We start from the raw sequence: 26,507 nt of genomic DNA, 5'->3' as shown, positions 1-26,507 counted from the left end.
ACCGCCCTATACTCACCCGTAGGCTCTATATACGAGTCAGCGCGCACTCCTTATCAAGGTAGGGGACCGATGGTAATGGCAATGATTGGCCTAGTCAGCCTATAAGTCTATTGTCGTACGTATGGCGCCGTCCAGAGAGCTCTAACAAACTATTCGAAAGGAGCGTTTCTAAGTCCACCTTTTTAAACCTGCCGAATCCGAATTCTCCCACTTTTCAGACGTCAAGAACAGCAAATATTGTCAGGGAGCCCTCCCATTAGTACTGCAGCATTGGAGGGGGTGTCCAGTGCAGAAGGAGTCCCTGGCGTCATGGCTGAGGGCGACGACACGCACGAGCCTTGTATCGACACCGAGAGGACCTCCCCCCTTCACCTTCCGTGCTCTCACGACACGGGCCTCAGCGCGTACATCCTAAGGGGCAGGAGCTTCTTGGGGAACCCCGTCTGCAACTGCGTCCTCACCACCGTCAGCCCGGCCTGTTCGAAGCACGCCCTGAAATGCCGATCGCTGCGGGTGACGCTGCTGTCCTCCTCCCAGAACATGTCTGCCCCGCCCGCGGCCGTTGAGATGTTGTCCTTCACGATGATCCAGCCGTCGGGCGCGAGCAGAGGGATCAAGCTCCTGAGGTAGCGGACCAAGTCCGGGGACGAGAGGAAGTTCAGACACCATTGGTTCCAGATGAGGTCGTAACGGCCCTCCTGCTCGATTGTGGACTCCTCCACGTCCGACGTCGAGTCCGCAGACACCGCTTTGGCAGCGTCGTAGGAAGGCATCGACTCCGCCGTCCAGTCCTGCAAAGGCACGTTATAGACACGCCGCAGCTGTCCCGATCTGACCAGCGGCGAGTCCGGCAATGTCAGCGTGGCAGTAAATCTCTCTATCGGCTCGATGATGTCGATTCTCTCGCATACGAAAGCCAGCAAGTTCAGCGTCACCCGCCCGATTCCCGCCCCGGACTCGAGGCAATGCCGGAAAGCGAATTTTGTTGTTTGCTGGCCGGTGCTGCCGGCTGATGATAGTTTTTGTTGCGTCGAGGTCGGATGGAGCCTACGGAGCTTGGCCAGGAAGTTGCGAGAGAACTGGATGTCAACACGAGATACGTGTGCGAAGCCGCCGAGCATGCCGTTGTCGTCGACGGATTGCTGGGCCCAGAACTCCAGTTGCTCGGCAGTGGACATCCGCGCATCGTTTTCTGTCTGCCCCTGGGCCGCCAGTGTCGGCATGGCGAAATTCCTCTGGTCCTTTTCGAGGATGTACCTAGGAAGACTTTTACCCCCTGAGATCTATGCTCTTTCCAGCCCCATGCAGAAACAAAAGCCTTGGGCGATTTCCTTCTCGAAAGGTCGATATGCCTCCGGATGGCGAAGTCGACCGCAATTTCGCACAACCGCGCTGAAAAGCTTACAGAATCTCACCACGCCCCATCAGGCTAGTTTTCTATTTTCCGTGTCATGACTCGAGAATCCGTCTCTTGTGGCTATTCTGCATTCGAGGGCTTCTGGTTTCTCGAGTCATTCCTCAGTCTTGATATCTTAGACCCCAGCTATTCTCTAGCTCAAGAGGGAAGCCTTGTTGGCTTGCCTGGATTGGCACGGTCGTACTGGGCTGGTAGGCCGTTTGCGGACCTGTTTCCCCCCTCCAAAGGTAGCCTTGCGCGCCAGGTAATGAATGCATGATGATGACCCATTGAGACTGGACACACCAGACAGATCTCAGCATCAAGGTTGGCTGTGCAGAATAGGCGGCGACGAGGTTGGATAGCGACATAGCTGCATCCGAGAATTCGTGTACACTAGCCAAATATTGATGTGACAAGAGACCGTCGGTAATCAGCGAAGTCGAGGGACTGTCTCTGGGCAGCAAGTCTGACAGCAAGTTCGTACCAAAGTAAGTTCGCTTACTTGTAGATGCTTCGCGGATTCTGCCACCGCCGAATTTGGCTCGCGTTCGTTGCTACGTAGTCACACCATTGAATCTCGCAGTCTGACCTCGACACCGCCTGTTTTGTATAGCCAACCTTGGTGTTGAGATCCTCCTACTCCTATGTAGACCAATGGCCTACGCATCCTCCGCCTGGTGCGCGAGGCTAGGCTTTTTCTAACCACCTCCGCCGGTCACTTAAGAAGGCACGGATCACCATGCTGTTCGAGGCTACGCGACGAGGCTTCCCTGCCCGATTCATTCACAGAATGGCTCGCTTTCTGAGAAGAACAACACCAGGGTTGGCTATACAAAACATTGCTGTGACGAAGTTCCGGCGCCGGCGATTTCCGTAACGATTGAGATGACTAGCCCAATTCGACATGGTTAGATTCCGCCAAGCGTCTAAGCGAGCTTACCGTGGTACGAACGTGCTGCTGGTTGGACTCACCGCCCAGAGAATGCCATTCCCACAAGCCGTGGTTGTACGACTGTCCCGCAAGGTTGGTGTCGGAAGCCCTAGGTGCCGCTGTCATCGCTGAGCCTAATTTGTCGGAACCGGACTGTCGGGGCTGGCTTGGCTTGGAACATGCCTATAAGAGCGCCTATTCGAGACCCCTGGAGCTGGGATTGAATCGACTACACTCACTCGTCGCCTGGGAATCTACCCCAAGTGGTGGTGGTGGTTTCAGCGCAGTATTTACATGAGCGGTCACTCGCAGATATCTATGTAGGTACTTATGTCCTCCTTCGTATCGAGAAGGCGTGCCTGGTAGGAAAAGGCACGTTGAGAGTTTAGTTAAGGCTTTAAGCAGACATGGTTAAAGATTTAGGTAAGACGGCCCCTAACATGCCTATACGTTCGTTGCCTAACTAGGTACTTGGTAGTTGCAGGGTACCTACTTGTCAGATACTCAGACGCTCCCAGAACCCTGTAGCGTTACGCATCATGTTCCCCCGTCGAGTCGCAATTACCTGGCACGTGCCTGGGATCACGTGCATCTAGCCGCAGGAAAATCTTCAGTCCACAACTGTGTCACGGAAGATGTTCATATTGTTCGCTGTTCAAGCTGGCACAACGATGGCATGCGAATCCTACAAAGCTCTGCGCGCTTGGCGTGCTCCCACATGAGACTTTTCGTCCTGCAGTCAGTCAAACTAATTGCGTATTACGCGTGGCCGTGAGATTGTCTGCCGAGGAACGCTCCAATTGACCGATGAGAAACGAAGCTCTGGACGGCCCAAGAATGGAGCATTGGAACACTCATGACGCATGTGCCAAGGCGCCCTCTTCGACATCACCTCACACACGAGCGTATTTCAGGTCCGTCCTGACTGGCTTGACACGATAACATTGCGAAGAACGAAGAAGGAAGGTACACGCAACGACGAGGTTGTTGTCATGATGACTTGGAGTCAGTGGCCCAGAATCGCGGTGCATCCCCTTCTACCAAATACATACCAGAAACACTGAGATTGGATTGAAAATCGCGACAAGATGCGCATCTCTGCCCACTTAGCTCGATGGCGAGGCTGTGCAACCCAACTTGGCGCTCCCGATTGGAGCATGCAGATGCAGGCCCAGCTCATGGCCCTGACTGCCAATTTTTAGCTTGATGACAACTCGAGCACCTCTGCACCCAAACCATACCCCGGCCTACGGTAGGAAAGAATGATGCTGCCTGATGCCACAGACTTTAAGAGTCCGTGACTCGGGCTGCCAGTCGATGGGGGATGGGCCAGAGCGATCGGAAGCCTCCAGCGCGCGAAGAATCTTCCGCACGCCTTCACGCGCAAGGGCAAGAAAGCATTTGTGGCACTACTACTATGGCGTGGACGTCTCAATGGACCGCGACTAGCCGAGGACGAGTAAGAACTTGCACATCCTGCCGACAGACAAAAGTACGCCCCTGGCCTGGTCTCTTCAACTTAGGTGGCAGCGCGGCTTACGGTGCGAACAAGGTTCGATGTGATGCTGCGGCAAGGTTTCCGGCTGCCTGTTCCAGGTGCGAGTTGAATGGACTCTCCTGCAGGATCGACTCGAATTTCAGACGGGTCAATGTCGGACTGTATGGGTCTTGTTCGTGGGGGAGAAGATTCCAAGGACCTGTACTAACATGGACGGACGGGTGATTCTAGTCGGCAAGCAGAGATGGCGAGGCAAGACAACGGCGTGCTCAACGACATCGCGCATTCGGCGCCAGAATCCTTGTCTGCATTTTCTTCCGAGACTATGCCGGACGATGCGAGCGATGCGCACTCAGACGTCTCCATTGGCGCAGATTGGTTGCAGCTGTCTGACGCGGCAACCGGACAGCATTTGAGCTGGTACCTGGGCGATGTTGTGCTTGGCTACCGCAATGTCTCGGAGCTGCTCAGTTTGTGAGTTGCTCAAGAACACCGAGAACGGCGCAGAAACGAAATTGATGCACAGTAAACAGCTACGCACACCACTACCACCCGCACTTGCCCATGCTCGACAGAGTTACATCTGTGGCAGACTTTCACGACTCCAATGTCTTCCTGTTCTGGACGGTGCTGCGTGTTGCGTCTTATCGACATCCCACATTCAATCATGTGTTCCAACTGACCTCACAGCCCTATGAGCAGTTGCTGACGACGCACCTCCTCTCCCCCATCCGAGACTTCAGAACGATCCAGGCTATTCTCATATTCTGTCACTGGCCCAATACAGGATCACACCAGAGCCGAGACCCAAGCTGGCAATATTGCGGCATTGCCATGAATGCGGCGTTGCAGATGGGCCTGGATCAGCGACAGCCGGAAATGCTGTATCCCGGGATCGGCGGAACGACCAACGTCCATCAGATGAGCGTGTTCTCGCGGCGGATGACCTGGCTAACCTGCTTCAACACCAGCACAAGGTACGGTGAGACGGGCCGGCAAGCCACTCGCAGTCCGCTGATGGTGACCTAGTCTTAGTGTCTGGCTTGGGATACGGCCACACCTCTCATCGCCTTCACAGCTGAACGCGACTTCATCAATGGCAAAAGAGCCAAACGTCCCGCGGTCCTTCCTGGTGCAGGTTGAAATCCAACGTCAAGTCGTGCAGTATTCCAATGCACTTTCCGGCTACGTCGACAGCGGCACATGCTGCACACTCCAGAACCTGTTCAACAACGAACTCGACACTCTGTGCTCAGCCTACGGGGACGTTTGGTCTCCGAGGCTGGAGATCCAGCACCTCGGCGCCAAACTATACCTTCTCTCGCTGTGTCTCACCGTTACATCCCGAAGGCGGAGTCGTCCCGGAGACCTCGACAGGACCTACGCCACGGACTTGGCTCGAGTGTCCATCCAACTCGGCCTCCCTTCAGCGGTGTCCTTGATCCACACCATCTCCCAACTGAACAGAGAGTCTGCGACGCCAGGACATCGACAGGGCTTGGTCGTCCACTATCCGAAGTTCTACTTCCGACTCGTCGTGTTCGCCGTGGTCTTTCTGATGAAATTCCTCCGCGCCGCGCCGGGAGCCGCGCGGGAAGACCGAGAACTGGCCTCCTCCCACATCGCCACGGCGCACCGGCTCTTCGCGAGCTTTGGCCCCGCGCGGGATTTCGTCCGGGTCGCCGAGGTGATGGCGGACATGGCGCGGAATCTCGGGGTCGACGACGCGCCGCGGGACAGTGCGGATGCGGTCGAGACCAGACTGGGTGCGTCGCTGCTGTACGACACCATGGGCAGACTGAGGGGTTCCTCGAGACGATCGGGCGAAAGCGACGACGGGTCTGCTCCCTCGGCAGCATCCGCCGGTATCGAGGCCAGGGGGTCCGATGATGCTGGAACCGTCCTGCACAATGCCGCAGAGATGGACTTTTCCCTTTGGTGTTCGCCGGGCACTAGCAGCAACGCCGTGTCAGAGCCGCAGCCGAATCTGGAGGATGGACTTGACTGTTTTCGCTGGATGTCAGACGACATGCTCGCCGAGATGCTGAATTTGTAAGCTCGCGGTATCGGTGTCTCAGAGACGAAGGAGCAGGATTGGTACAGTGTAAGTGCATGGGTTTAGGGCCCCAGCGAGGTAAATCTTGTAACTTTGGCATTTTCCACCAACACCATGTCCTGTCAGGTGTGTGATTTGATCCCGCATCTATGAAAACAAATTGGTATCTCAAGATCTGTTTTACCCAGGTAACGCCGTTCATGATCATTTCCCGTGTCATCTACCATCCGTCCAAGGGGGGAACAGACACACGCCTAAACCCACCGCCCCCGTGAGGAGACGGCACAAACATCCTCCTGCTCTTTTCTGCGAATATATGGGTGGGTTGGCCGGGGTATCTGTCCGCGCTCTTCTTCCTCTCCTTCCAACCCGCGCTCCGCTCTTTTTGCCGGGCGGGGACGCTTAGGCCTGCGAAAGCGACGGCATGGCAATCTGCTCGGCGCTGCTGTCGTTGACCTCCTTGTAGTGGCCCAGATCCGTCTTGCCGGACCGGAAGTGGAAGTTGGCGTCCTCCCACAGCTTGGCGCCCAGCACGAAGCCCGGGTGCCAGATGGTCAGGGCGGTGACGGCGGCGATGATCATGGGGCCCTCGAGGATCATGAAGACGAGTTCGTCGTTGGCCAGTTGGCCGTCGAAGCCGTCTTGGAGCTCGGCCAGGCGGTAGGCCGAGCGCACCGTGATGGTGATGACGGCGATGGCGATAGCTGGAAAACAAGCCGGAGTAGGTCAGCACACTGCACATTCTTTGCGCGTTTATGCACCTCCACGACTATGTCCAAGAGGTTCGAGGGAGGGAGGGAGGAGCGCGCAAAACTTACCGGCCAGGAAGCCCTTGAAACGGAGCGTGCGCCGCAAGGCAGCGTGCTCCGGGTTGAGCTTGTCGGGGTTCTTGAACACCTTCCAGGCAAAGTGACCGCAGATGGCCATGAAGATGGCCAGCGACACGACCTGCGACGCCAGGCCGGCAATCATGATGTCGATGCCGGTCTGGTTCGAGGCGTCGTCGTCGGCGGTGGACGCGATGGCGCCGCCGGTGGCCTGCAGGAGCAAGGAGACGAAGTCGCAGGCGACGAAAAGGGTGGCGATGGTGCGCGGCTTCAGCAGGCTCAGCTCGAGGGCGTAGATGGTGATGATGCGGCTCAGGCAGAGGTAGATGGCGGCGGTCAGAAAGGCCGGGCCGATGGTCAGGCCGATCAGGTAGACGATGAACGAGTTCTTGTCGAAGATGTCGTCGTGCAGCATCAGCCGCCCGACGTAGCCCACGATCTCGAGCACGATGCCGCACGCCATGCCGACCATGAAGCCCCACGTGCGGTACCGGATGCCCAGGAAGAGCTGCAGCAGGAGCAGCAGCCCGAAGATGCCCGTGTAGATGGCATTGCCGACCAAGGTCGGGATGTACTCGATCTGGCCGTACTCTTTCACTGAGCAGGTCTCGATGGTGCAGTTGGCTGGAGTCGACATGGTGATGATGGCTGTGGCTAGAGGCGGGGGAGGGAGAGGGAGAGGTAGAGGTCGAGGTCGAGGGTTAGTATAAAGAAAGGGTGTAGGAACTGGATTGGATTGGATTGGATTGGATTGGATTGGATTCTGCGATAGATGCCTTACCGTTCAGACAGTGGGCTGTCTATCAGGTACTTATAGCCAGCAACATATCCTTACCCACCCCCCTGCCTTCTCGAAACAATGCAAAGGGGTATCCATCACAGTACCATGCCCCCCCTTCAGCCTTGTTGACGCCGTGGTGCTGCGCCCTGGACAACACGTCGGTCTGCATCAGTAAACAGGCCGCCGCGTTCTGCTGGAGTGGCATGGGACAATTGGTATTTTGAGACATGGGACCAAGAGGTTTAGCAGGACAAGCCTCAGTCTTAGACGCATCGCTAAAGCTTCGCAATTCGCAGCGACGTACCCGAAAGGATTAGTCTGGCAGGGTTCAGGCCGCCCCATGGAGACAACAGCCTCAACTAGCCGTCGCTTAGGGGCCTATTGGGCATCTTGGAGGGGGCTGACACGCCCGTGATGCGCCCGTACCTCGTATCCATGCTTGACAGGGTCGGATTGTTGCTGCGTATGCGGTATAGCGGGTTATCCACCGCGTCGACCGTATCCTAGTATCCATCATCCGCCAGGGACGGAATACATAGACAGCTTCCCGCCCATCTCACTGGTCAATCTCTTTTTCCCCTGCCAGTTCTGACAATCCCTTCTGTTCCTGTTTCATCAAGACCAGTGACGCCAGCGCCCCAAGATTGAAGGCCTCCCATGATACGACTCCTTTGACCCAAATACGCACCTCCAAGCACTCCCAAGCATTGGTGACGTTGCTGGCGAGACCTGTGTCGAGTAGACAAGTCCTTTTCCAGATGACCAAGTATGCTTCCAGTTCCAAACAGCATCCCAGGTGTCCCCTTGATCCATCCCACTGTGACCGTGATAATCACTGCGCGTCTCGTCTCGCCGGAGTTTGAGCGCCATGTGTCGACTTGATTTCGTCCACTGCATCCCCCAGATACGGTGTCTGCTGGTTGGCCGAGCATGTGTCCCATTTCATTTCTTGATCCTGATACCCGGCCAGGCTTCTGACTCGACCGACCACGGTCTCGTCACTCTGTTCGCCATCCTCAAGATCCAGCGGTTCAAGCAGTCGGTCACGGAACGCCTTATGCTGTCGGTTTGCGTTCTCATACTGCTCGTATGCTTGGACGGCCACAGCAAGGTAGCTTCTCAGGTCTCGTATGGCTTGGTCCATTTGTCCCTTGTGGATGTTGCACAGGCAGTGACCGGCAAGCTTTTGGATTTTCGCGGAAGTGACGGCGTCGGGGGGCTTCGCACTCATGACTCGAAGCAATTCGCGAGCTGCCGCCGCATCGGGAGGAGATTTGTCGTCAATTTTCCAAGCACATCGCGCGCTGTACTTTTTCGCTGCTCTGCCGATGCAGATGACGCCGCCTCTGAAGGCATCGGTGATTCGGAAGGTCGCATCGGCGTTCCAGACGTATGCGGCCATGGTTGTCAGAGCAAGTGGGTTGATAAGATGTTTGTGTGCACAAGTTGCTGAGAATATAACAGGAGTTTGGATAGTTGTTTGCGTCGATGTTGAGGAGTTGTCCATACGCTTCAGCCTGGAGGGAGGCATACCTCTTTATATGGCTGAAGGACGTCTAGATGGTTGGAGGCCACCATCAACCAAGCAGAAACAGAGAGACCTAGCCATGGCGCAGCTGGCACAGATTCAGCCAGAAGCAGCTGCAGTGTCTCTCGATAGGCGGTGCAAAGTGAGCGAGTGTCTCAAAGGAAACAATCAGTGAGGCAGGAACAACAACGCCGTCGCAGCATAGAGGCAGGAGAAACTGGATGCAGAGTAAGATTTCTTCCTGGCATATTGCCGCTTCCTGCTGAAGGTTTCTTGTCCACTGAAAGACTGTAGCAGATGGATTTGCAATGAACCCAGCCCGTCAAAGAGACAAAGCAGATCATGTCCCGCCCTGAACAGTCGTGGAATGCAACATGTCTCATCCTCATCTTCCAGCACCTTGCCTTTTCCACTGCCCTCCCGGGTCAACAGCTCCTGTGGGTGTCTACCTTGTTGCTGATCCTTCAAAGGATGGAAATGAGCAAGTGGGCAGGTTGACTGCCTTTAAAGAGTTGAGATACAGTGGCCACAACACCATGGTCTAACAGGAGCAAAGGAGAGGCGTGCCACCAGCAACGCCGTACTCGCACAGCTGAATACCCGTGCATCCTTCGCCAGTGGAATCTGGCAGGCTGGCTGCTGGTGAGTCTGTCCACTTCCAGCTGATCAATTCACCAGGCTACTTCCCTGCCATCGTACACATTCGGGCCGTCCACATTCTCCCACCCGGGAACATGTATGGTTTTGTATTTCCCGTTGTCCTCCCTCGTGCTCTTGAACAGAATATCAAGGGTAGCCCGTGCTCCGACCTCGACCGGCAGATCGGCCCTATCTCCACCCATGTCGGTCTTCAAGTACTGCATATTCAGAATGTTTCCAGTCAGCCATGTCAAATCTACACGATATTAGCGGGCAAGGACTCGGGACGCTCAGCTTACACCAGGGGACACCATCAGGAATGTGAAGCCTTCCTTTCCCAGCTCCAATGCATATTGCATAGTCAACATATTGAGAGCCGCTTTGGACACCTTGTACGCTGGAACCGGTGCGAACCCATATTGGGGGGCCATTGTTACGGACCCAAGAGTGGACGTACTGCGCCGGTAATCACATCAATCAGTCATGATCTGCGTTGAGGCAAGAGATGACGGTCATGCGACTCACATGTTCAGCACTTTCTTCTGTTCACCCTTGCGCAACAGGGGCAGAAATGCTGCCGTCACCTCGTGGACGGCCTCCACGTTCACCTTCAACACATGCGCAAGGTCATCCATGGTCTCGATGCCGGTCATGGAGTGAGGCATGACGCCAGCATTGTTGACGAGGACATCGAGGCCCTTGCCGGCAAGGGCCTTGTCGACCAGGGACACCGCTGTCTTGATGCTGTCCTTGTTCGTTATGACCATCGGCACGTGCACGACCCTCCCGTTAGAATGATCGATGAGCTTTTGCAAAGCGTCTGAAGGACCGGATCTTGTTGCTGCGAAGATGATGGAAACTTGATCCTGAGGGAGCTGAGAGAGCTGAGAGACGAACTCGAGTCCCAGCCCGCGACCGGCGCCTGTCAGGAGATAGGCAGACATTGTGGTCTTTCGTCAATCTTGCTGTTGGTCAATAACAATAATATCTTGAGTGGAAAGACAGCATCGATGTGACAGAGCCCAGTCCGAGAATGCGTCCCTTCACCAGAGCATCTGCATGCATATATATGCCTCGGACATCCATATAGATTCATTGCGTGCTATACCTGATCATATCCCGCTGGCTTTCTTCGCACAGGATTGGGTACGGTCCCTGCGGTGGTTCGGAAGTATCTCTCGTAAACTCCTGTGCTTGGCAGCCTTGCGGCCGCATCGAACAACAAACCTAACGTGAGGAGAAGGCCAGAGGCTTGTTTCGAGATGAACTCTATGCATTCTGTACGGAGCTAGCCCTGTGGAGAAGGGCGGCCTGGCCTCTAGTTCTAAATTTTGCCCCGGAAATAAGGCGTTCGGTGGTACGGTAGATACATAGCCATGTGCCCGCATCAGCCAGAATTCCTCTGGTTGGTGCGAGTTTCTCCAGTCACAACCATCAATTACAAAGCATTGCGGATTGCACCCCCAGTGTTCACCGATGCGTTCGGGGTGCATCAACTTGTCGTTCCGAGTCCGAGAATGTGGTCGACCATCAGCTGGCTCGCCCCCAGGTAATTGGCCGGGTCACAGAGCTGCCTCAACTGTTCCTCCGAGACGTAGACGGCGATGCTGGCGCGGTCCTTCAAGACGTCAAACAGCGCCTGGTCCTTCTCGATCGACTCCTTGCAGGCCTCGTAGACCAGATCATGGGCCTGCTGCCGGCCCAGGAACGGGGCCAGACCCATCATCACGGCTTCCCCGACGATCAGGCCCCGCGTGGACAGCAGGTTCTTCATCATGGCGTCCGTGTTGACGACGAGGCCGCCCAGCGCGAAGTTCGTCTGGTGCAGTGCGCCGACGGCCAGGACGAACGCCTCGGGCACGGCCACCCACTCCAGGTGCCAGGGGCCCGACGCCCGCTCGAAATCGGTCACCATGGCGTCCAGCGCCAGGCCCGCGTTCGCGCGGAGGAGCTTCGAAGCCGCGAGGATGACCTCGCTCGAGATGGGGTTTCGTTTCTGCGGCATGGTCGACGACGCCCCGCGATGAGGGACAAACGGCTCCGACGCCTCGCTCAGTTCGTTGGACGACATGAGGATCAGGTCGTAGGCGATCTTGCCGAGCGAGCCCCCCACGAGGGCGAGGAAGTTGATGATTTCAGCCACGTTGTCGCGGGCCACGTGCCAGGTGATGCTGGGGTTGCCCAGCCCGAGCTCCTTTGCGAGCTCCTCCCTCACGCGGATGCCGGTGTCGTCGGACCCCAGAGACGCCAGCGTCCCGGCCGCGCCGCCGAATTGGACGAGAAGGCAGCGGCCTTCGATTTCCCGGAGGCGCTCGGAATGCCGGAGGATGCTGGATAGGTAGACGGCGCATTTGTAGCCGAATGTGCATGGCAAAGCGTGTTGAAGATGCGTCCTGCCAGCCATGGGCGTGTCGCGGTACTTCTTCGACAGAGTTCGCAAGATGTTTTCCAGTTCTTGCAAATGCCGTTTGACGATTTCTAACCCTTTGCGCATCTGAAGCACGGAGGCAGTGTCCATCTACATTGAACTCGAGCCGTTAGAGCACTGGCGGACAGTGGCACAGACATTGGCCTGGCATGGGATGACAGGATAGTCCGGCGTTCCACCAAGGGTCTTGCAGATACGATGACTTACAATGTCTTGTGTAGTGGCTCCCCAGTGGATATACTTATCCATCTCACCAGAGGCATGTTGGACGAGCTGTCGCACGAGTGGGAGGACCGGGTAGCCCACAATCTCGGTCTCGCGCGAAAGACGGTCGAAGTCCAGACTACCACCCGTAGATGAGCGCCCACTTTGATTTGGGGGGGAACTGGCTGTCGAAACTCACCGGAAGCCTTCCTCGGTGAGCTTTTGGGTGAGGACCTCTCCAGCTTCGGCCGGGATCACACCAATCTTGGATTGTGCCCGGGCTAGAGCAAGCTCAACATCGACCATTTGCTGAGTGTATGCTTCATCATCGAAGACGGCTCGAATCTCTTGGGTGCCAAAGAGGTTCTGGAACAGGCGTGAATCAAGTGCCGAGACCGACATCGTGTTCCCCGTGAGAGAATGTGGGCTTGGTTCGTTAGCTGCGCTTAGCTTCAAGATCTCCCGTTGTTCTCATGGATGGGGATACAATTTGATAGAGAATATCAAGTTCTTCCAGTCAACGTGACCGGAGAATCTCCTGGATTCTGTGGAACTTGCGGCCTTTTCTGACTGCCTCTTTGTTTATGCATGTGCGGGGTCGCAGCCTCGTGCGGGGAGGAACCGAGCCTCGCGGGGCTCGAGGTTCTCCATCAAACGAGGCTGCATCTTACAAGACGACCAACGCCAACGTACCAGAGTCTTGCGATAATCCATACAGTCGCACATGCCAGGTCATTAGGACGAAGTGTTACGAGACAAGATGACGTCTCAAATGGCTGATTAAGTGCCTCGTGAAGCGAAGGCTCAAATTCAGTACGATTGATTCAGGAACGGGCGCTGTGTGGGCGCCAAGCCATGTCTATTTCAGGCCTAGCCTTGCCGGTCACGTGCCAGCCTTGCCGTGCGAGACGTTCGATTGACGGAATCATTTTTCTGAAAAGCATCTGGGTGAACATTGTTGAGGCCCGTGGATGATCTTGATTGCAGTCCTAATATACTGAGGAGCTGGTGTGATGTTGTCGCCCTTTTTTTTATCGATGGCATCACAGTGGGAAAGTCTTGGCAGTGGCCTGCGCTGCCCCGCCCCGCCGCCTTTTTTGCCGTCAGATTCTCAACCACTTTTTCGAATCACTTTCGCAATACCATATTCCCTTCGTCCTCTCCACCACCATTTCCTCATTCCTCATTCCTGCATCCCAGATCGCCCTTCTCCTCCAATCATAATCCACATCTCTTACTCTTTCGGGCCATCTCGTGTACTTCGAGATAGCATCGATCACCAACGACTCTCGACCAGAACCAACACAGATCAAGCGAGATAACTGCCGCACACCCCACGTCTACCACCGGAAGCTCATGCTCGATCTCAGTCACCGTCGACTCATCCCTTGACGCTCCAAGCGTACAAGATCACCGCCGGTCTGAGTCACGTGTGCTATTAAATATGCTCCTCGCGAGAGTCCGCTGTCACCACGATCCAGCTCACTCCTCTTGATCAAACCGTCTCCTCGTCCTTGGAACGACGGTTTTACGATGCCGCCTAAGCCCCCCCCACCCAAGCCTAGGCCAGGCCAACACCGCCGGCCCAACTATCGTGGCCGCATCGAAGGCCTAGGCAGTCCAGCACCCAGTTCTCTTCGGGCCTCAACCCCTACACTCGTACGAGCACCCACGCCAGTCAGCCAGCCTCCGGCTCGCTCAAAGCCTCTGTGTCCCAACCCCGACTGTCCCGATCGCACCAAGGTCGTCTACAGTGACCAAGGGCTCATCTGCGAGAGCTGTGGTGCCCTGGTACAAGAAGAGTCCGGCCTTGTCAGCGAACAGGGATTCGGCGAGACCGAGTCTGGCCGCATCACCGCCCTTGGTGTTCAGGTCGGTGAAAACCAGTCTCACCAGAGGACCTTTCATGGCGGGGGTTTCGCGAATGTTGGCCGTGAGGCTCCACCGAATCGCGAACGCTCAAAAGCCCAAGCGAAGAACGTCATGGCCTCGTACATCGCTCTCCTTGGTATCCGACAAGCCGAGGTCGAATCGGCCGAGAGGCTCTTTGAAGTCGCAAACAGCCTTAGCTTTATCCAGGGGAGAACCATTGAGAGTGTCGCTGTCGCCTGTCTCTATGCCGCTTGTCGACGCAAAACCGAGCAGGTCGAGGGGCAACCCAGACCCATGTACAGCCTCATGTTGATTGATTTCGCCGAGAAGATGAACATGGATGTTTTCGCCCTGGGCAGGGTGTATCAGGACCTGGTCAAGAGAGTATTCATCCAAAGGGGTGGGGGCTTTCGTTTGGATGGCTCTGCAGAATTCTGGGGTATGGATCCGGCGACGCTTGTACCCCGGTTTGTCGACGAGCTGGATTTCGACAAGCACGACCGGGACAAGATCAAACGTGATGCTATCAACATCGTCAAGCGGATGAAGCGTGACTGGATTGGCCATGGCCGTAGACCTTCGGGTGTCTGCGGTGCGGCGGTCATTCTGGCAGCGCGAATGAACAACTACCGTCGCACCACGCGCGAGGTCGTGCTCACGGCAAAAGTCACCGAAATCACCATCAACAAACGACTCGAGGAATTCCACGACACGCAGGCCAGTAAACTCTCCGTCACAAAATTCAGGAGCGAAGGGATCCCGGAATTAAACACCCCGCATCCGCTCGACGAGCAGCATCCGCCCGTCATCAAACAAGCCCTAAATCCCAAAGCGAAAAACAAGAAGAGAGGCCGGCCCAGAAAGGCTCCTCTTCCGGAGACCGCCGCTGAAATCGAAGGCGATGCGACAAGCCCCGAACCCCAGGCTACACAGCAATCAGACGAAGGACAGCCACCGCCGGCAAAGCGTGTTCGTATTGACGCAGAAGGCTACAAGATCCCAGAGATCCCGGCTCGTCGTGCCGTCATTGATCCATCCCTAACTAATGACACACCTGTTGAATCACAACGCGAACAAGCGGGTTCACCGCCAGGGGAAACACCTTCCTCAACACAGAGAGACGAGACACAAGAGGACTCGGGCTCCTCTCAGCCTCGACAACGAAGACACAAGTCTGCGCACTGGAAAGCGCCGCCTGCGTCGGCCGCTGAGATAGCGATTGAAACCGAAATCGAAGAGGGCATTGCAGAAGCACTACGCGACAACCCGGAGCTCGACCCAAATTACGAACCTTCTCCGACAGGGCAAGGACAAGCGCAACCGCCCAATGGCGACCAGACTTCCGAACCGGGAGGACAACCAGGACAAGAACCAACCACTATCGATCTCACGATCGATCCAACTCAGACCGTGCCCCCGCACCCGAAAGACAAGCGACCTGGACCACCCTGTAACACGAACATCGGTAACCTTGGCACTGTCTCCCTTTCCCCGACTCTCAAAGCCGCAGAGTTTGACTCCGACGAAGACGTCTCTACGTGTCTCTTGTCTGAGCAGGAAACCCGCGTGAAAGAAAGAGTGTGGGTGAGCATGAATGCCGACTGGCTGCGGCAGGATCATGCCAAGAAGATCAAGAAAGAGTTGAAGGAGGCGGACATGAGGGCGAGGGGCTTGGACCCGGAGCAGGAGGAGAGGAGGAAGAAAATGGAGCGGATGAGGAGAAAGGACGGCACGAGGAGACCGGGCCGTCGGGGAGACGTCAGCTATTTGCGGGAGCAGCGAGAAGGGAGACGAAGAGGGAAAAACCAGGAAGGTGAGGGGGGAAACGAGGGGGCCGATGTGGAGGGGGGTGCAGAGGCCGAGAATGAAGGGGACGAAGAAGGAGAAGGCGGCGAAGACCAAGACAACACCACCGTCGGCGGGAGAGAACGCAGCGCCGCGAAATCCATGAGGCTGATGCTCATGAACCGCCGGACGTTTTCACGGCGGATCAACTACGACGCCCTCGAAGCCATCTACGGCATGTCGTCGACGACCAGCGAGGACAGCGAGTCACGCAGCGTGACCGGCGAGGCTCGCAGCCGCAGCCAGAGCGTCGCCGCGCAGAGCGACACCACCGCGACTCCAGGACCCGGCGGCGGCGAGCGGGACCGGCGCGAAGGAAGCAGGGAAAGCAGCGTCGCGAGCACGGCCGCCTCGATTGGACCGTCGGCAATCTTCCGCGGCAACGTCGGCAGGGAGAGAAAAGCCTCGATCCTTGCCGCGGAGAGGAGGGAAAAGAAGAGGCGCGAGAGAAAGGACCTGGAGCGCGCCGGGAAATCTGCGACCACTGCTGCTGCTCGCGGAGCCAGTCGAGCGAACGATGGCGAGGCGAGCAGGTCGGGGTCACGGAGTCGCAGTGCGAGCACGCCTGTTTCCGAGGGCGAGGGCGAGGGGGAAGGAGAAGGTGATGACAGGAGAGATCGCGCCGCGAGCGGACCGAGTCCTGAACCCGGACCCCGACACGAGCAACAACAACAGCTCCCCTCTCCCCCGAGAACACAATCCCACCAGATCCCTGGGATAAAGACCTCGACTCTTCCCCCGTCCTCGGCGCCGCAAGCCCAAGGTCCAGGCAGAATCGCTGCGTTGACCACGGCAGGACGGCCCGCGGCTGGAAGAGGCGGCAATACCGCCGAGCCGGACGACGACAGCCATGCCGACGCCGACGACGCCGACGACAACGACGAGGAAGCAGAAGAGGAGGAGGAAGAGGACGAAGAAGCAAGTTCCGACTCGGACGACGGCTCGGACGAGGATGATGACGACGACGCCGACAAGGGGAATCGCGAGGCCGACGAAGATGTCGACGCCGCTTTCGAGGGCCGCTACGCCGGCCGATAGGGATCGCTCGATCACGCAATCACTCCATCACTCCATCACGCAACCCTCGATTGAACGTTCGCCCAGTCCAGGCGGCTGGCGGGGTTCATGTGTGTTGCAGCCCAGAGAAGGGCGAACGGGGATGGTCCATGTCGTACCTCAAGAAGATAGACACCTACTGGAAAGCAAGCGTGGAGGTGACTGGAAACCCACGTACTTTGGACATACGGTATGAAGATTATGTAACCCTAGCGATGATATCTGTGTAGATAATAGATGGCTATCAGAGATTTTCCTCTGCCCTCGCACTCCTTGGTTTGGCTCCCTGGCCGCCATAAATGAAATCTCCATATCATTATATGATATGGAATGCGATACGCCATCTCGCGTCTTCGCATCCCTACAGAATACGGGCTGGGACCCTCCATTGTGTTTTGAACCGAATGCAACGTATCCTGTCTTGTCCTGTCTCGTCCCTTTTCAACGTGCCATTCTTCCTTCTTTCACCCATACGTATGTCGTGCGTCGTGTCGTATCGTGGACTCAGCCTTGGGTGGTAAACCTCTTCATCTTCTGCGGGATTGACGCTTTCGATGTTGCGAGCTGACTTGCTTCCTCACTCGCTTGCCCACTCAACACGCAAGGCAAAATGTCGAGGCAAGCAGAAGGGAGAGCGTTCTCACTCATCCAACTCCCCGGACTAAGGGCTTCAAGATCTTGTGCAATGCCCGGCCGGTGCTTTCACAGGGCTTATCGTTCGGCTCCAGCCAGAATGTCCGTTGCAGAGCTATCGTTTGTGCAAACTGCTTCTCTCTCTGTCCTGTGAAGAAACCCGAGATGAACAATAGCTCCTGCGTTGAGTCCCTTTGGAAACCGCACTCCCCGCGGGATAACTTGATCAATATGCTTTTATGTCACCCGACACTCTGGCGTGGTTATTGGGTCCTGCCACTGCCGTTGGGTGCTTTCGCCATTCTCATCGATATTGTGCCGGCACATCTCATATCAGGAATATCCATCATAGTGACAGGGTCTGTCCAACGGCATATGGTCGTGCCCCTCGTGTCTCGGATCGTATATCGTTTATAGTTTCACCTCTCAGTAACTCGTCACGTCCTGCGCTGGTCCCCCTCTTCCATCTCCTCCTCGTATTCTTCTTCTATACTCTCCGCACTTAGTCCCCTTCTATGTCCCTTCGGGCTCTTGCTCTTTTCAGTCCCTAGGTCATCATCCTGCTCTTCCCTTGCGGTACCACCACCCATTCCGATACCCCCGCTCACGAGATCTCTAAAACTCATCCTTCTCGCCCGGTCGCGAAGACTGGGCGCTCGTGGCCGGTGTTCCCCTCTGGCCCGGCCGCCCCAAACAGGCACTTCGTGCCAGATCCGGCGGCCGATGTAGTACAGGACGTCGTAGAGGATGGCGAGGAGCCAGGGAGCCAAATTGATGATCGCCAGAATCAACTGGTAGCACATTCCATTAGTGTCACAGGATATTTCGACGGCGGCAGGCAAGGAAACGGTGCGGAGAGGCACGGCAGAAGGAAAGCGAGGGATGCTGGGGCAAGGGAGCCTCGCAGGAGAGGTGGACAAGGGGCGCCAACTTACAAATGCACGCACAATCCATGTTTCGTAGGTGGTCAAATGAGACGGGAGGAGGGAGTACCACGCCATGATCTTCGCAACCTCGCGCGTAGTGTCTTTCGAAGGCGAATCGATATTAATTTCCTGCGCGTCTGTGAAGGGCAGAGGCCGAACCGAGGGCGGCCAAGTAAAAAAAAGTTTTCGAGTTCCCCGACCCAAATGGCGAATAATTGTCGCCACCAGCAGTTCCAAGTAAAAAGCTCGGAGTGGCAGTCAGGTCACTACTCTAGGCAGAGGAGAATCGCCAGCGACATGGTTCCTGGAGACGCCCGGACCAGCCGGCTGAGCAGTCGCAGCAGAGAAGGGGGTGGTCGAGGAAGGAGCGCGAGGGGCTTTGACGCATTTCTCAAAGGGTCGTGTCTCGACCTGCGATAATAGGGGCTGCGCACACTCGATGCTGGGAACCGAGTTGCATATCTTGGTGTCAACCCAGACTGGCTGGCTGGCGAGATGGATATCACTACTCTGTACTTGGTACTCCGTACTCCACCCAGCACCAGCCTCATCGAATGACATCATGCTGGTAAGGAGATTCTGGTGAACTCCGCAAAGACCTGAGCAGGGCGACGTCAATGCCCATACGTCCTTTAATGTCTGAAATCCTTCCAATTGAGCGAATGAAGAGCATTCTACTACTCTCTATGGGAAATCTTGAGAATCTGAGAATCGCCTCGGAAATGTGATCAATCCCCCGTCCCCCCTTCTGGAAAAGCACACAAGACAACGAACAAACCGACATCCTACTTGTCGTAGAAATTCGTCCACCAGCATGGTATCATAGAACTTGCACATTTTCTTTTCCCTAAACCTTTTTTCTTTTCTTTTCTTTTTTCAGTTCGTGTCGAGTCCAAAGCCAATTGAGCCCCAAACAATGAGAAGAAACCCAGGTCCCGTCATTGCAAGGGAACTCGAAAAAATGGTCCACCCTGTTCAGCTCGACGCCGGTGTTCGAACCCTAAAGCAGTACATGACTCGCCCGAAAGGACGGCCGCACATGAGACATGGAAAACGAGACTGTCATGTCGTCGTCATTTCATCAAGTCATAAGCCTGCGCTTTTTCTTCGCAGGAGTTACAGGATCAGAAGATCGTCCATGATTGGGGTCTCGCATCCGCTGGACAGGTGTCACCCCTTTGTAGTGGGATGAGGTGTATGGCGAGACATGATTCTTCCTCCGGCGGCGAGAGGGTGCGGGTGTTGCCAGAGGGGAACTCAAGTAATCCATGTCCAGATACGATGGCAGTTGACTCATGGCCGCAAAGGCTGGGTCGGCGTTACGCCGGAACGCCGTCACATTGCCGTTGTTGAGGTGAGCGAAATCATTGCTCAGAAGCTCGTGATTGGGAGGCACAAAAATGGGTGACGTGGGAGCGTCACTGTCTTCAGAACCACTGTCAAACTGGATCACGTCGGTGAGACTGATGACATCTTCCCCAAGTCCGTCAGTTTGGAAGTCTCCAGCTAGATCACCATGGTCAACAGAAAGGTCATCGAAAAAGAAGTTATTGGTAGGGTAGAACGCCTCCATGGGGCCCACGGCCTGCCCCTGATTGAACGGGTCATTGATCGCAGAATTGAAGCTGGCAAGCATGATGTCTGCGCTCGGGCCAGCCAGTAGATCCGTAGAGTCACGATCACCAGCATCGCTCTCCTCAATGAGCTCAGCAAAGCCTACGTCTGGACTGGACGTTTGGGATGCTCCATATCGACGGGCAAACTCTTCACCCAGCAGATGAGGGTTGGTCATGAGAATGATCTTGCCCGAGGAGTCGAGGATGCCAGAAGTCTTATCGCCTTCATCAATGAAGATGCCGCGAGGCGGACCTCGACGTCGAGCTGGTTTCTTGCTCGATTTCTTGGATGGCGGAGACACCGCGGGCGACATTTCTTTCTCTTCGCCGGCTGCATGGGGCGTGCTTTGAAGGGCCTCATCCGGCAAACAGTCGTCGGTCAGATCAGCTGCAGGGGTGTTAGTCATCATGCACATGGACAAATCACAGCACAACATACAGTCATCCAGATCGTCGACCAGCCCGCCAACGCGTCTGTCAGCACCGCGGTGCGAGAATCCAATGTCGGGTAGTGCTGAGGGCAGGAGGGCACGAGTAATGGTCGGCGACTCTGACATGCGCAAGAAAATGGTTGGATCGGCATCCGTGGCGAAATGCACCCGTCTCTCGGGAGCGGTTTCGGTGGCACTGTCACTGCCCTGGGAGGAGGGAAAGCGGTAGATGGAACCCTCACTCTCGTCCCCAAACCCGTAGGCGGACAAGCCATCAATCTGGTTGAGAAGGAAGTCGGCATCACTCTGGCCTTCCTCGGACAGCATGGCGAGCAATTCCTGCTCTTGAAGTTGGTCTCCATCCCCATCGTCGTCCGAATCACTAATGTCATCGACCGCCTGATACAAGTCATTGTCATCGTCGGAATCTGCAAAAACCTTGTCTTCAAAGCGCTTCCTGTTCTCTTCGGGGGAAAGGTTGGGGTCTTCGTCGTCCTCATAGTAGTCTTCAAAATCACCGAACATGCTGTCAGAGCTGCTAGCGAGGGACATATTGTCCCGCGAAATGGATTGATATTTTGGCCCCGCCCCATTCAATCTCCGGGAACGAGACGGGGCTTTTACTGCTGGCAGGTCGTCTTCATCATCGGCTTCATCCTCGCTGTCTTCGTCCGAGGCATCATCTGCAGTCTCCGACCCGTAGGCGGACGAAAGGTCCCCTTCCGAGGCCGAGCTGTCTGCCTTTTTCCTTTTGCCAGTCGACTTCTTGGTCACTGTGTATTTGCGAGCAGGTCTGCCCCTCTTCTGCTTCGGCTGATATGTGTCGTTGGGATGTTCTTTTGACTTGGATAATTTGATGGTGGAGCCCAGCATAGGCTGGCGACCCCGCGAGTTGCGGGTGTAAAGGCGAGACATTGCAGGTCAAGAGCAGGAAATTCTGTAATAATCAAGAAAAGGCGAGTGCAAAGAGTAGATGGTAGTATGTGGGTGAGGTATCGCGGGATCGCGGGGGGAGTGTGGGCGGAGAGGTCGTCCGGAGGGTGAAAATATCGTTCTCAGCACCTTTGTGTCGCGAGGACAGCTGGGTGCCGTTGTGATGTGCAAACAGGGCAATTTCGAGGACAATAGTGGACAGGAGCTCCTACGCGGTAGAGCCTCGAAAGAGTAGATATCGAAACGAGGATTTGCTGGAGCTGCTTGACTGGCCACGAGAGAAGGACCCCCTCCCCAGGGCGGAGAGGGGACCTCCCGGCCGTCTAGAAAGCAGCGAAGGCCATGAGCAAAAGATGATCCTCGAGCGATATGTAGAGAGATGCTGGGACTTGGACGCTTGGACAGGTAATAATGGGACTGGGATTGGTGAAGTTGGCCGGGTTGGTAGCAAGAGAGGAAGAGGAAGGGAAAAAAAGGTGAGAAGTTCAAGGGCTCAAAAAGGCTTGGGACTTTGCAGGTGCGTGCTGCGGGCGGCGGGAGGCCTCCACCAGTGGGCGGCGGGCGTCCAGGCGGAAAGCATGCCACCAGTTAGTTAAAGCGACTAAATGCTAGTCACCTATCGAGGCTCAGTCCCGAGTCGGGTTTGCAATGCTGTAACTCAGTTATTACTCCACAGCCTGCGAGGGCGGATCTCAGCGTCTGCACACCGCTATTCCCGGCGCTCTCTGCGACTGGACCATCAATCGACTCTCTACGTCCAGGGCTACGTAGATGCGCATCATTGGTTACACTCTTGCATCCACGGCCATCTTTGGCACAGTTGGGTGTCTGCGAATCTCTCACTTTTGAAGGTGCCTGTCGAGTTCCCAAGTGATCACCATTCCTCCGGCCATGGCCACCACAAAAAAAGTCAAAAGGGAAAAAAAAAATATCAGATGTTTCTCCATCGGCCCCTCGCGTGCCTCACGAGCCGCCGCCAATCGCAGTTGCGTGCCATGGTCGGCAGTGACTCCAACGGACCCCAATGACTCAATGCGCCGAAACGACAGGCCAAAAACCCCTCGTCTCTATAAAACCCAATTTGTGGGGAGCTTACAAGCAGGTACATCATTCGGTGTCGACCTACATACCTACATAACCACACTGACAACGTCCGAGTCATTGCTGCGAAGTCGCTACAAAGAGTGTCATTGCGGTGGCGGTCCCTGTCGTCCCTCAAGCATCAGGCAAAAACACCCCCTCCCGAATCATCCCAGGCCCATCCAGCCCTCCCATCCCTCAACGCACAAAGCGCTAGCCCGGCAAGTTGAAACGAAGGTCAGAATTCAGGGTGCTAGTAAGGATAGAGGAAAGAGAAGAAAAAATACCAAACGTTCCCCACACGCTCCCATCGCTTTCATCATCTGTCGTAATTCGGTAGGTCGTCACGCATGCATCCTCTCCCTGATCAGCCCGATCCAAGCCCGATCCATCAGCTTCATCAGGGCGTTGCTGTCGTTGGAGGAACCACCTTGGGCTCCACTTCCACAGGCTGGTCTGCCACCTCGACCGCTTTCTTTGCGGCCTGAACCTCCTCCATACCAGCCTGCACATCCTGCATCGAGGCCCCTTTCTCGGCAGTCGTCGTCGGATATTCGTCCGGATGGTCTGCCTTGTAGTCAACGTCCAGCTTTTGCACCTCCTCTTCTGTCAGCTGGCGTTCTTTTTCCAGTCTGGCCTCTCGCCCCCGTTTATGACAATACCAGAAGACAAACAGTAGCACTGCGCAAAAAAGTGTGTCAGTCGAGAAGTTGAAACTCGTCGGTCACCCATAGGAGGCGCTTACCAAACAAAGCCAGCGACCACAGCACGTTCATACCCATGAAAGCCGGGAACCGCGCCCGGAGATAGTTCATGATTGACCTGAGCGCGGCTGTGATGGCGGTGGGCTTGCCCACCAATTCTTTCAACGACGGTGTCTTGAATCCCATCTTCTTCGCCGCTGCAGCCGCCTTGCCTGCGTTTTCCATGTTGACCCCGCTCTTTTGAGCCCTCTCGGCCGCAGCCGCCATCATCTCGGGCGCGAAACCCTTAGTCATGGTCTCAGGAAGTCTCTCGATCAGCTTCTGCAAAAAGGCGGGCAGTGAATTGAAGGTCTTCTGTAATTGCCGGTCACCGTTCGTCAGCAACTTCTCCAAGTCGTCGTACGCGGTCGGCACCCCGTTGACCAGATCTTTGAAGATCAGATTGAATTTCTGTAGCAGTTCTTGCGTTTCGTCACTGATGGAGAAGACTCGATTGTTGACAGCTGCCAGGTTGAGTCTTTCCAGCACGATGGTCATGTCCTCTTCTTCCTGTCGGGCCTGTTTTTCTTCCTCGCTGTCTTCTAATTCGCGCTTCCTAAGACTTGCAGCGATGTCTTCCAAGCCAGCGGCAGTGGCTTCGTTCTTTTGGCGTTTGACGTCCCGACTGTCACGTCTGAGCCAGCTCCAGGTGGCCTTGGTTTTGGATGGAGTATTCTCTGAGGTGCCCTTCGCGACTTCTTGGATCATTGCAGGCTCTTCAGTGAGTTCATTTGGAGTCTCGGGAGGCAGAGGAATGTTCTGGGCCCCGTCCATAAGCGCGATCTGGGCATCCTTGCCTTCTGCCAGCACGCCAGGCCGGGCTGGGAGTGGAGGAGGGTTTTCTTGAGATGTAATACGATCCAGAAACTTCTCATCCTCCTCGGATAGCACCGGTGCTTCTGACTTGCGTGCCGTCACAAGATGGGCCTTGGCCTTGATGTAATTGATATATTCCATTGCCATGGCGTCTGCAGACAGGCAGTTTCCAGTCCAGGTAAGAATAGTGTTCAGGCAAGGCCAAGGGGCTTATGCCTCCAGAAGAAAAGAATAGGATTAAGAGCCGGGACCGAAGGATGAGAGTACCAAACTATCAACAATGATTCAAGAGGAAGTCTATGCTGAAGCCACTGGGTCATATCGAGGGCATGGAGGATGGAGGTGTCACTTGGTGTTTGCGCCACAACGACGTCATGAGCAGAAGTTGGCACCGCCATGCTCGTCAATAGCCAATCAGAGCGGCCGAAAGACCTTCACGCCCAAGAAAGGCTTTGGTTTTGAACAGAGGAGAAAACCATTCAGCATGAAACAAGGGACAACTGTACAGCAGGTCAGGTGGACCAGGAGCAGTAGCGGACATAATGCGAACGTGCATAATGGATTACGGATGCTCAAAGCGATCAAGGAACGAGAGAGTGCATACGGTGCATCCTGAAGTTGGGTCCATCTGTGGACGAGAGCAGACGAGGTGAGACAGTGCGATGGGAGTCAGTAGCAAGAGAATTCGAGAGTGAACAGCCTTGATATTTGCGTTAGATTGTCACCATAATCAGAACATGCGATGGTCACCTCTGAGGAGCTGGGAAGGTCACGAGTCACCAGGGCGGCAGTGACTGTGAAATATTGACCGGCTGTGTTCATCGCGTCGACCTCACCTTCACCTGCCATGAATGTCACTCCCAACCACCTCTCTATGCCCACATGTGACAAAGAGTTCCGTCAAAACAACACTTCCTCCTTTGATACTCCGTCTCACTCCGCGCGCTTTCCTTCGAATGACACCCCAGTTGCCTCCCCGGACAATGATACGCGGTGCTGGGACGCAATATTACGAGACAATCACAGCCCCGCGCAAGATGGAGAGAAAACCTCTCGCGTTTCGTGCGAAACTGTCCAACGAGACCACTAAGAAGAAGAAGGCCCCGGCCGTTGTCTTCCGCCAGAGCACCCATCCTCTGCCGTACTTTGAGCATCACCAACTCGACCCCGAGTACTTCCCACCGGGTATGGCAACCACCAAAGCCCCCTTGGAAAACCAGACAAATCTTCAAAGTTGTTTCAAGTCTAATGGTCAGCAGATATCGGCCAAATAATTGAGAGTCCGAAGGTGGTCAGTGGTGGAGACATTGGCGACAACGACGCCTGGGACGATGATGATAGCGACGCAGGTGCCGATCTCGAATCTGAAGCAGAGGATGACCTGAATGAGGTAAGACCATTCACGTAACATCTTCTCCTTGGGTTCAGCATCGCTGATCAAATCAACTAGAGTCTGAATAGCAGGCCAAAGCGCCGCCGCGTGTTCGAGTCCGGCAAAATCGCGAATGGAGCAGATATCAAAAAGATGAAGATCCAAGGAGGACGCCCCGCTGTCGCCAAAAAGGTCACGGCAGACCTAGACTCCGATGACGAGATGATTGTGCGCATGAAAGAGGCTCGGTTCCTGGAGAAGGATATCGCGCAAGCTCTCATCGACCAGGGTCGCACGGCCTACAACCCGAAGACCATCGGCACTCGTTGGAGACGCATCAAGGCAGCTTTGCAGAAGCGACAGGACGATCTGCTTGACGCAGATCTAACGGACTGGCATGAAGGGGATGTATGTATCGTACTCGAAGGTGAGAACAGACAACGACTGACAGGCTCGAAGGACGACGTTCTCTTGCAGGCTGTTATCAAGACCGAGAAGGAAGTGAAGAGGCTCCAAGACGACATCGAGTCCAAGAAATGGCGCATGGTGGCTGATCAGATGAAGTCGTTGAAGGCAAGTCTCAATACCTTCCAAACCAGGCAAAAAGTCAGTACTAACCGTGCGAAATCCCAGCCCGTCGTCAACTTCTCCCAGAATGCTTGTCGAGACAGATATGAAGCTCTTCAACAAGGTTCCGCAAAACCCACCCCTGAGTCGATCGAGAACCCTACCCCTGAAATCCTCGAACGCATCGAATCGCGAAAGGAAAAAGAGCGCAGGATTCGAGAAGGAAACCAAATGGCTGAGTTGGAGCAGAAGAATGTGGAGGCGAACGGATGGACCTCGAGGATGCGAACCTATTTCTAGAAGAGCGAGTGCTAGACACCAAGCTC

General features: G+C 55.6%; 8 protein-coding genes across 9 annotated transcripts; 2 read left to right on the top strand and 6 right to left on the bottom strand.

Annotated features, from left to right (window-relative positions):
- Positions 1-74: 74 nt before the first annotated feature.
- Positions 75-1,363, bottom strand: PV07_11577 (uncharacterized protein). Its single transcript, XM_016399025.1, has one exon. It carries the CDS (start codon positions 1,221-1,223, stop codon positions 384-386), a length of 840 nt encoding a protein of 279 aa, XP_016243587.1. The 5' UTR covers positions 1,224-1,363; the 3' UTR covers positions 75-383.
- A 1,597-nt stretch (positions 1,364-2,960) lies between these two features.
- Positions 2,961-6,092, top strand: PV07_11576. Of its 2 annotated transcripts, none has more exons than XM_016399024.1 (2): positions 2,961-3,822; positions 3,883-6,092. In XM_016399024.1, the coding sequence occupies exon 2, from the start codon at positions 4,925-4,927 to the stop codon at positions 5,882-5,884; it is 960 nt and encodes a 319-aa protein (XP_016243586.1). In that variant the 5' UTR covers positions 2,961-3,822; positions 3,883-4,924; the 3' UTR covers positions 5,885-6,092. The 2 variants fall into 2 exon arrangements, with proteins under 2 accessions (XP_016243586.1, XP_016243585.1); XM_016399023.1 differs by having other exon boundaries at positions 2,961-4,805; positions 4,858-6,092.
- On the bottom strand, positions 5,972-7,474 carry PV07_11575 (uncharacterized protein). The gene is made up of 2 exons (XM_016399022.1): positions 6,703-7,474; positions 5,972-6,588 (listed from the first exon to the last, which is right to left on the bottom strand). The coding sequence occupies exons 1-2, from the start codon at positions 7,346-7,348 to the stop codon at positions 6,287-6,289; spliced, it is 948 nt and encodes a 315-aa protein (XP_016243584.1). The 5' UTR covers positions 7,349-7,474; the 3' UTR covers positions 5,972-6,286.
- A 3,440-nt stretch (positions 7,475-10,914) lies between these two features.
- PV07_11574 (3-carboxy-cis,cis-muconate cycloisomerase) lies at positions 10,915-12,845 on the bottom strand. Its single transcript, XM_016399021.1, has 3 exons — positions 12,491-12,845; positions 12,295-12,430; positions 10,915-12,177 (listed from the first exon to the last, which is right to left on the bottom strand). Exons 1-3 carry the CDS (start codon positions 12,691-12,693, stop codon positions 11,152-11,154), a joined length of 1,365 nt encoding a protein of 454 aa, XP_016243583.1. The 5' UTR covers positions 12,694-12,845; the 3' UTR covers positions 10,915-11,151.
- Positions 12,846-13,439: 594 nt separating this feature from the next.
- Positions 13,440-17,279, top strand: PV07_11573 (uncharacterized protein). The gene has a single exon (XM_016399020.1). It carries the CDS (start codon positions 13,825-13,827, stop codon positions 17,044-17,046), a length of 3,222 nt encoding a protein of 1,073 aa, XP_016243582.1. The 5' UTR covers positions 13,440-13,824; the 3' UTR covers positions 17,047-17,279.
- On the bottom strand, positions 17,228-19,105 carry PV07_11572 (uncharacterized protein). The gene is made up of 2 exons (XM_016399019.1): positions 18,633-19,105; positions 17,228-18,488 (listed from the first exon to the last, which is right to left on the bottom strand). The coding sequence occupies exons 1-2, from the start codon at positions 18,696-18,698 to the stop codon at positions 18,135-18,137; spliced, it is 420 nt and encodes a 139-aa protein (XP_016243581.1). The 5' UTR covers positions 18,699-19,105; the 3' UTR covers positions 17,228-18,134.
- Positions 19,106-19,254: 149 nt separating this feature from the next.
- On the bottom strand, positions 19,255-22,053 carry PV07_11571 (uncharacterized protein). The gene is made up of 2 exons (XM_016399018.1): positions 20,679-22,053; positions 19,255-20,627 (listed from the first exon to the last, which is right to left on the bottom strand). The coding sequence occupies exons 1-2, from the start codon at positions 21,583-21,585 to the stop codon at positions 19,705-19,707; spliced, it is 1,830 nt and encodes a 609-aa protein (XP_016243580.1). The 5' UTR covers positions 21,586-22,053; the 3' UTR covers positions 19,255-19,704.
- Positions 22,054-22,672: 619 nt separating this feature from the next.
- PV07_11570 (uncharacterized protein) lies at positions 22,673-24,564 on the bottom strand. Its single transcript, XM_016399017.1, has 2 exons — positions 23,429-24,564; positions 22,673-23,364 (listed from the first exon to the last, which is right to left on the bottom strand). The coding sequence occupies exons 1-2, from the start codon at positions 24,387-24,389 to the stop codon at positions 23,084-23,086; spliced, it is 1,242 nt and encodes a 413-aa protein (XP_016243579.1). The 5' UTR covers positions 24,390-24,564; the 3' UTR covers positions 22,673-23,083.
- Between the last annotated feature and the right edge of the window lie 1,943 nt (positions 24,565-26,507).

This window comes from Cladophialophora immunda, assembly GCF_000835495.1.
Source record: "Cladophialophora immunda strain CBS 83496 unplaced genomic scaffold supercont1.7, whole genome shotgun sequence".
In the NCBI taxonomy this organism is placed as follows: domain Eukaryota; kingdom Fungi; phylum Ascomycota; class Eurotiomycetes; order Chaetothyriales; family Herpotrichiellaceae; genus Cladophialophora; species Cladophialophora immunda.
Note: the sequence above shows the minus strand (reverse complement) of the source record. Positions and strands in the feature narration are given on the sequence as shown.

What these genes read in the sequence shown, in the direction of transcription:
- PV07_11577 (XM_016399025.1), bottom strand. Translation starts at nt 1,223, where the DNA reads ATGCCGACACTGGCGGCCCAGGGGCAGACAGAAAACGATGCGCGGATG.
- PV07_11576 (XM_016399023.1), top strand. Translation starts at nt 4,393, where the DNA reads ATGCTCGACAGAGTTACATCTGTGGCAGACTTTCACGACTCCAATGTC. An exon ending in TGCTTCAACACCAGCACAAG is followed by an intron (nt 4,806 to 4,857) that starts GTACGGTGAGAC and finishes ATGGTGACCTAG; the next exon opens with TCTTAGTGTCTGGCTTGGGA.
- PV07_11575 (XM_016399022.1), bottom strand. Translation starts at nt 7,348, where the DNA reads ATGTCGACTCCAGCCAACTGCACCATCGAGACCTGCTCAGTGAAAGAG. An exon ending in TTTCAAGGGCTTCCTGGCCG is followed by an intron (nt 6,589 to 6,702) that starts GTAAGTTTTGCG and finishes CTTGTTTTCCAG; the next exon opens with CTATCGCCATCGCCGTCATC.
- PV07_11574 (XM_016399021.1), bottom strand. Translation starts at nt 12,693, where the DNA reads ATGTCGGTCTCGGCACTTGATTCACGCCTGTTCCAGAACCTCTTTGGC. An exon ending in CTCACCGAGGAAGGCTTCCG is followed by an intron (nt 12,431 to 12,490) that starts GTGAGTTTCGAC and finishes TACGGGTGGTAG; the next exon opens with TCTGGACTTCGACCGTCTTT. An exon ending in GAGCCACTACACAAGACATT is followed by an intron (nt 12,178 to 12,294) that starts GTAAGTCATCGT and finishes AGTTCAATGTAG; the next exon opens with ATGGACACTGCCTCCGTGCT.
- PV07_11573 (XM_016399020.1), top strand. Translation starts at nt 13,825, where the DNA reads ATGCCGCCTAAGCCCCCCCCACCCAAGCCTAGGCCAGGCCAACACCGC.
- PV07_11572 (XM_016399019.1), bottom strand. Translation starts at nt 18,698, where the DNA reads ATGGCGTGGTACTCCCTCCTCCCGTCTCATTTGACCACCTACGAAACA. An exon ending in CATGGATTGTGCGTGCATTT is followed by an intron (nt 18,489 to 18,632) that starts GTAAGTTGGCGC and finishes ATGTGCTACCAG; the next exon opens with TTGATTCTGGCGATCATCAA.
- PV07_11571 (XM_016399018.1), bottom strand. Translation starts at nt 21,585, where the DNA reads ATGTCTCGCCTTTACACCCGCAACTCGCGGGGTCGCCAGCCTATGCTG. An exon ending in GGTCGACGATCTGGATGACT is followed by an intron (nt 20,628 to 20,678) that starts GTATGTTGTGCT and finishes ACACCCCTGCAG; the next exon opens with CTGATCTGACCGACGACTGT.
- PV07_11570 (XM_016399017.1), bottom strand. Translation starts at nt 24,389, where the DNA reads ATGGCAATGGAATATATCAATTACATCAAGGCCAAGGCCCATCTTGTG. An exon ending in GTGGTCGCTGGCTTTGTTTG is followed by an intron (nt 23,365 to 23,428) that starts GTAAGCGCCTCC and finishes TTTTTTGCGCAG; the next exon opens with TGCTACTGTTTGTCTTCTGG.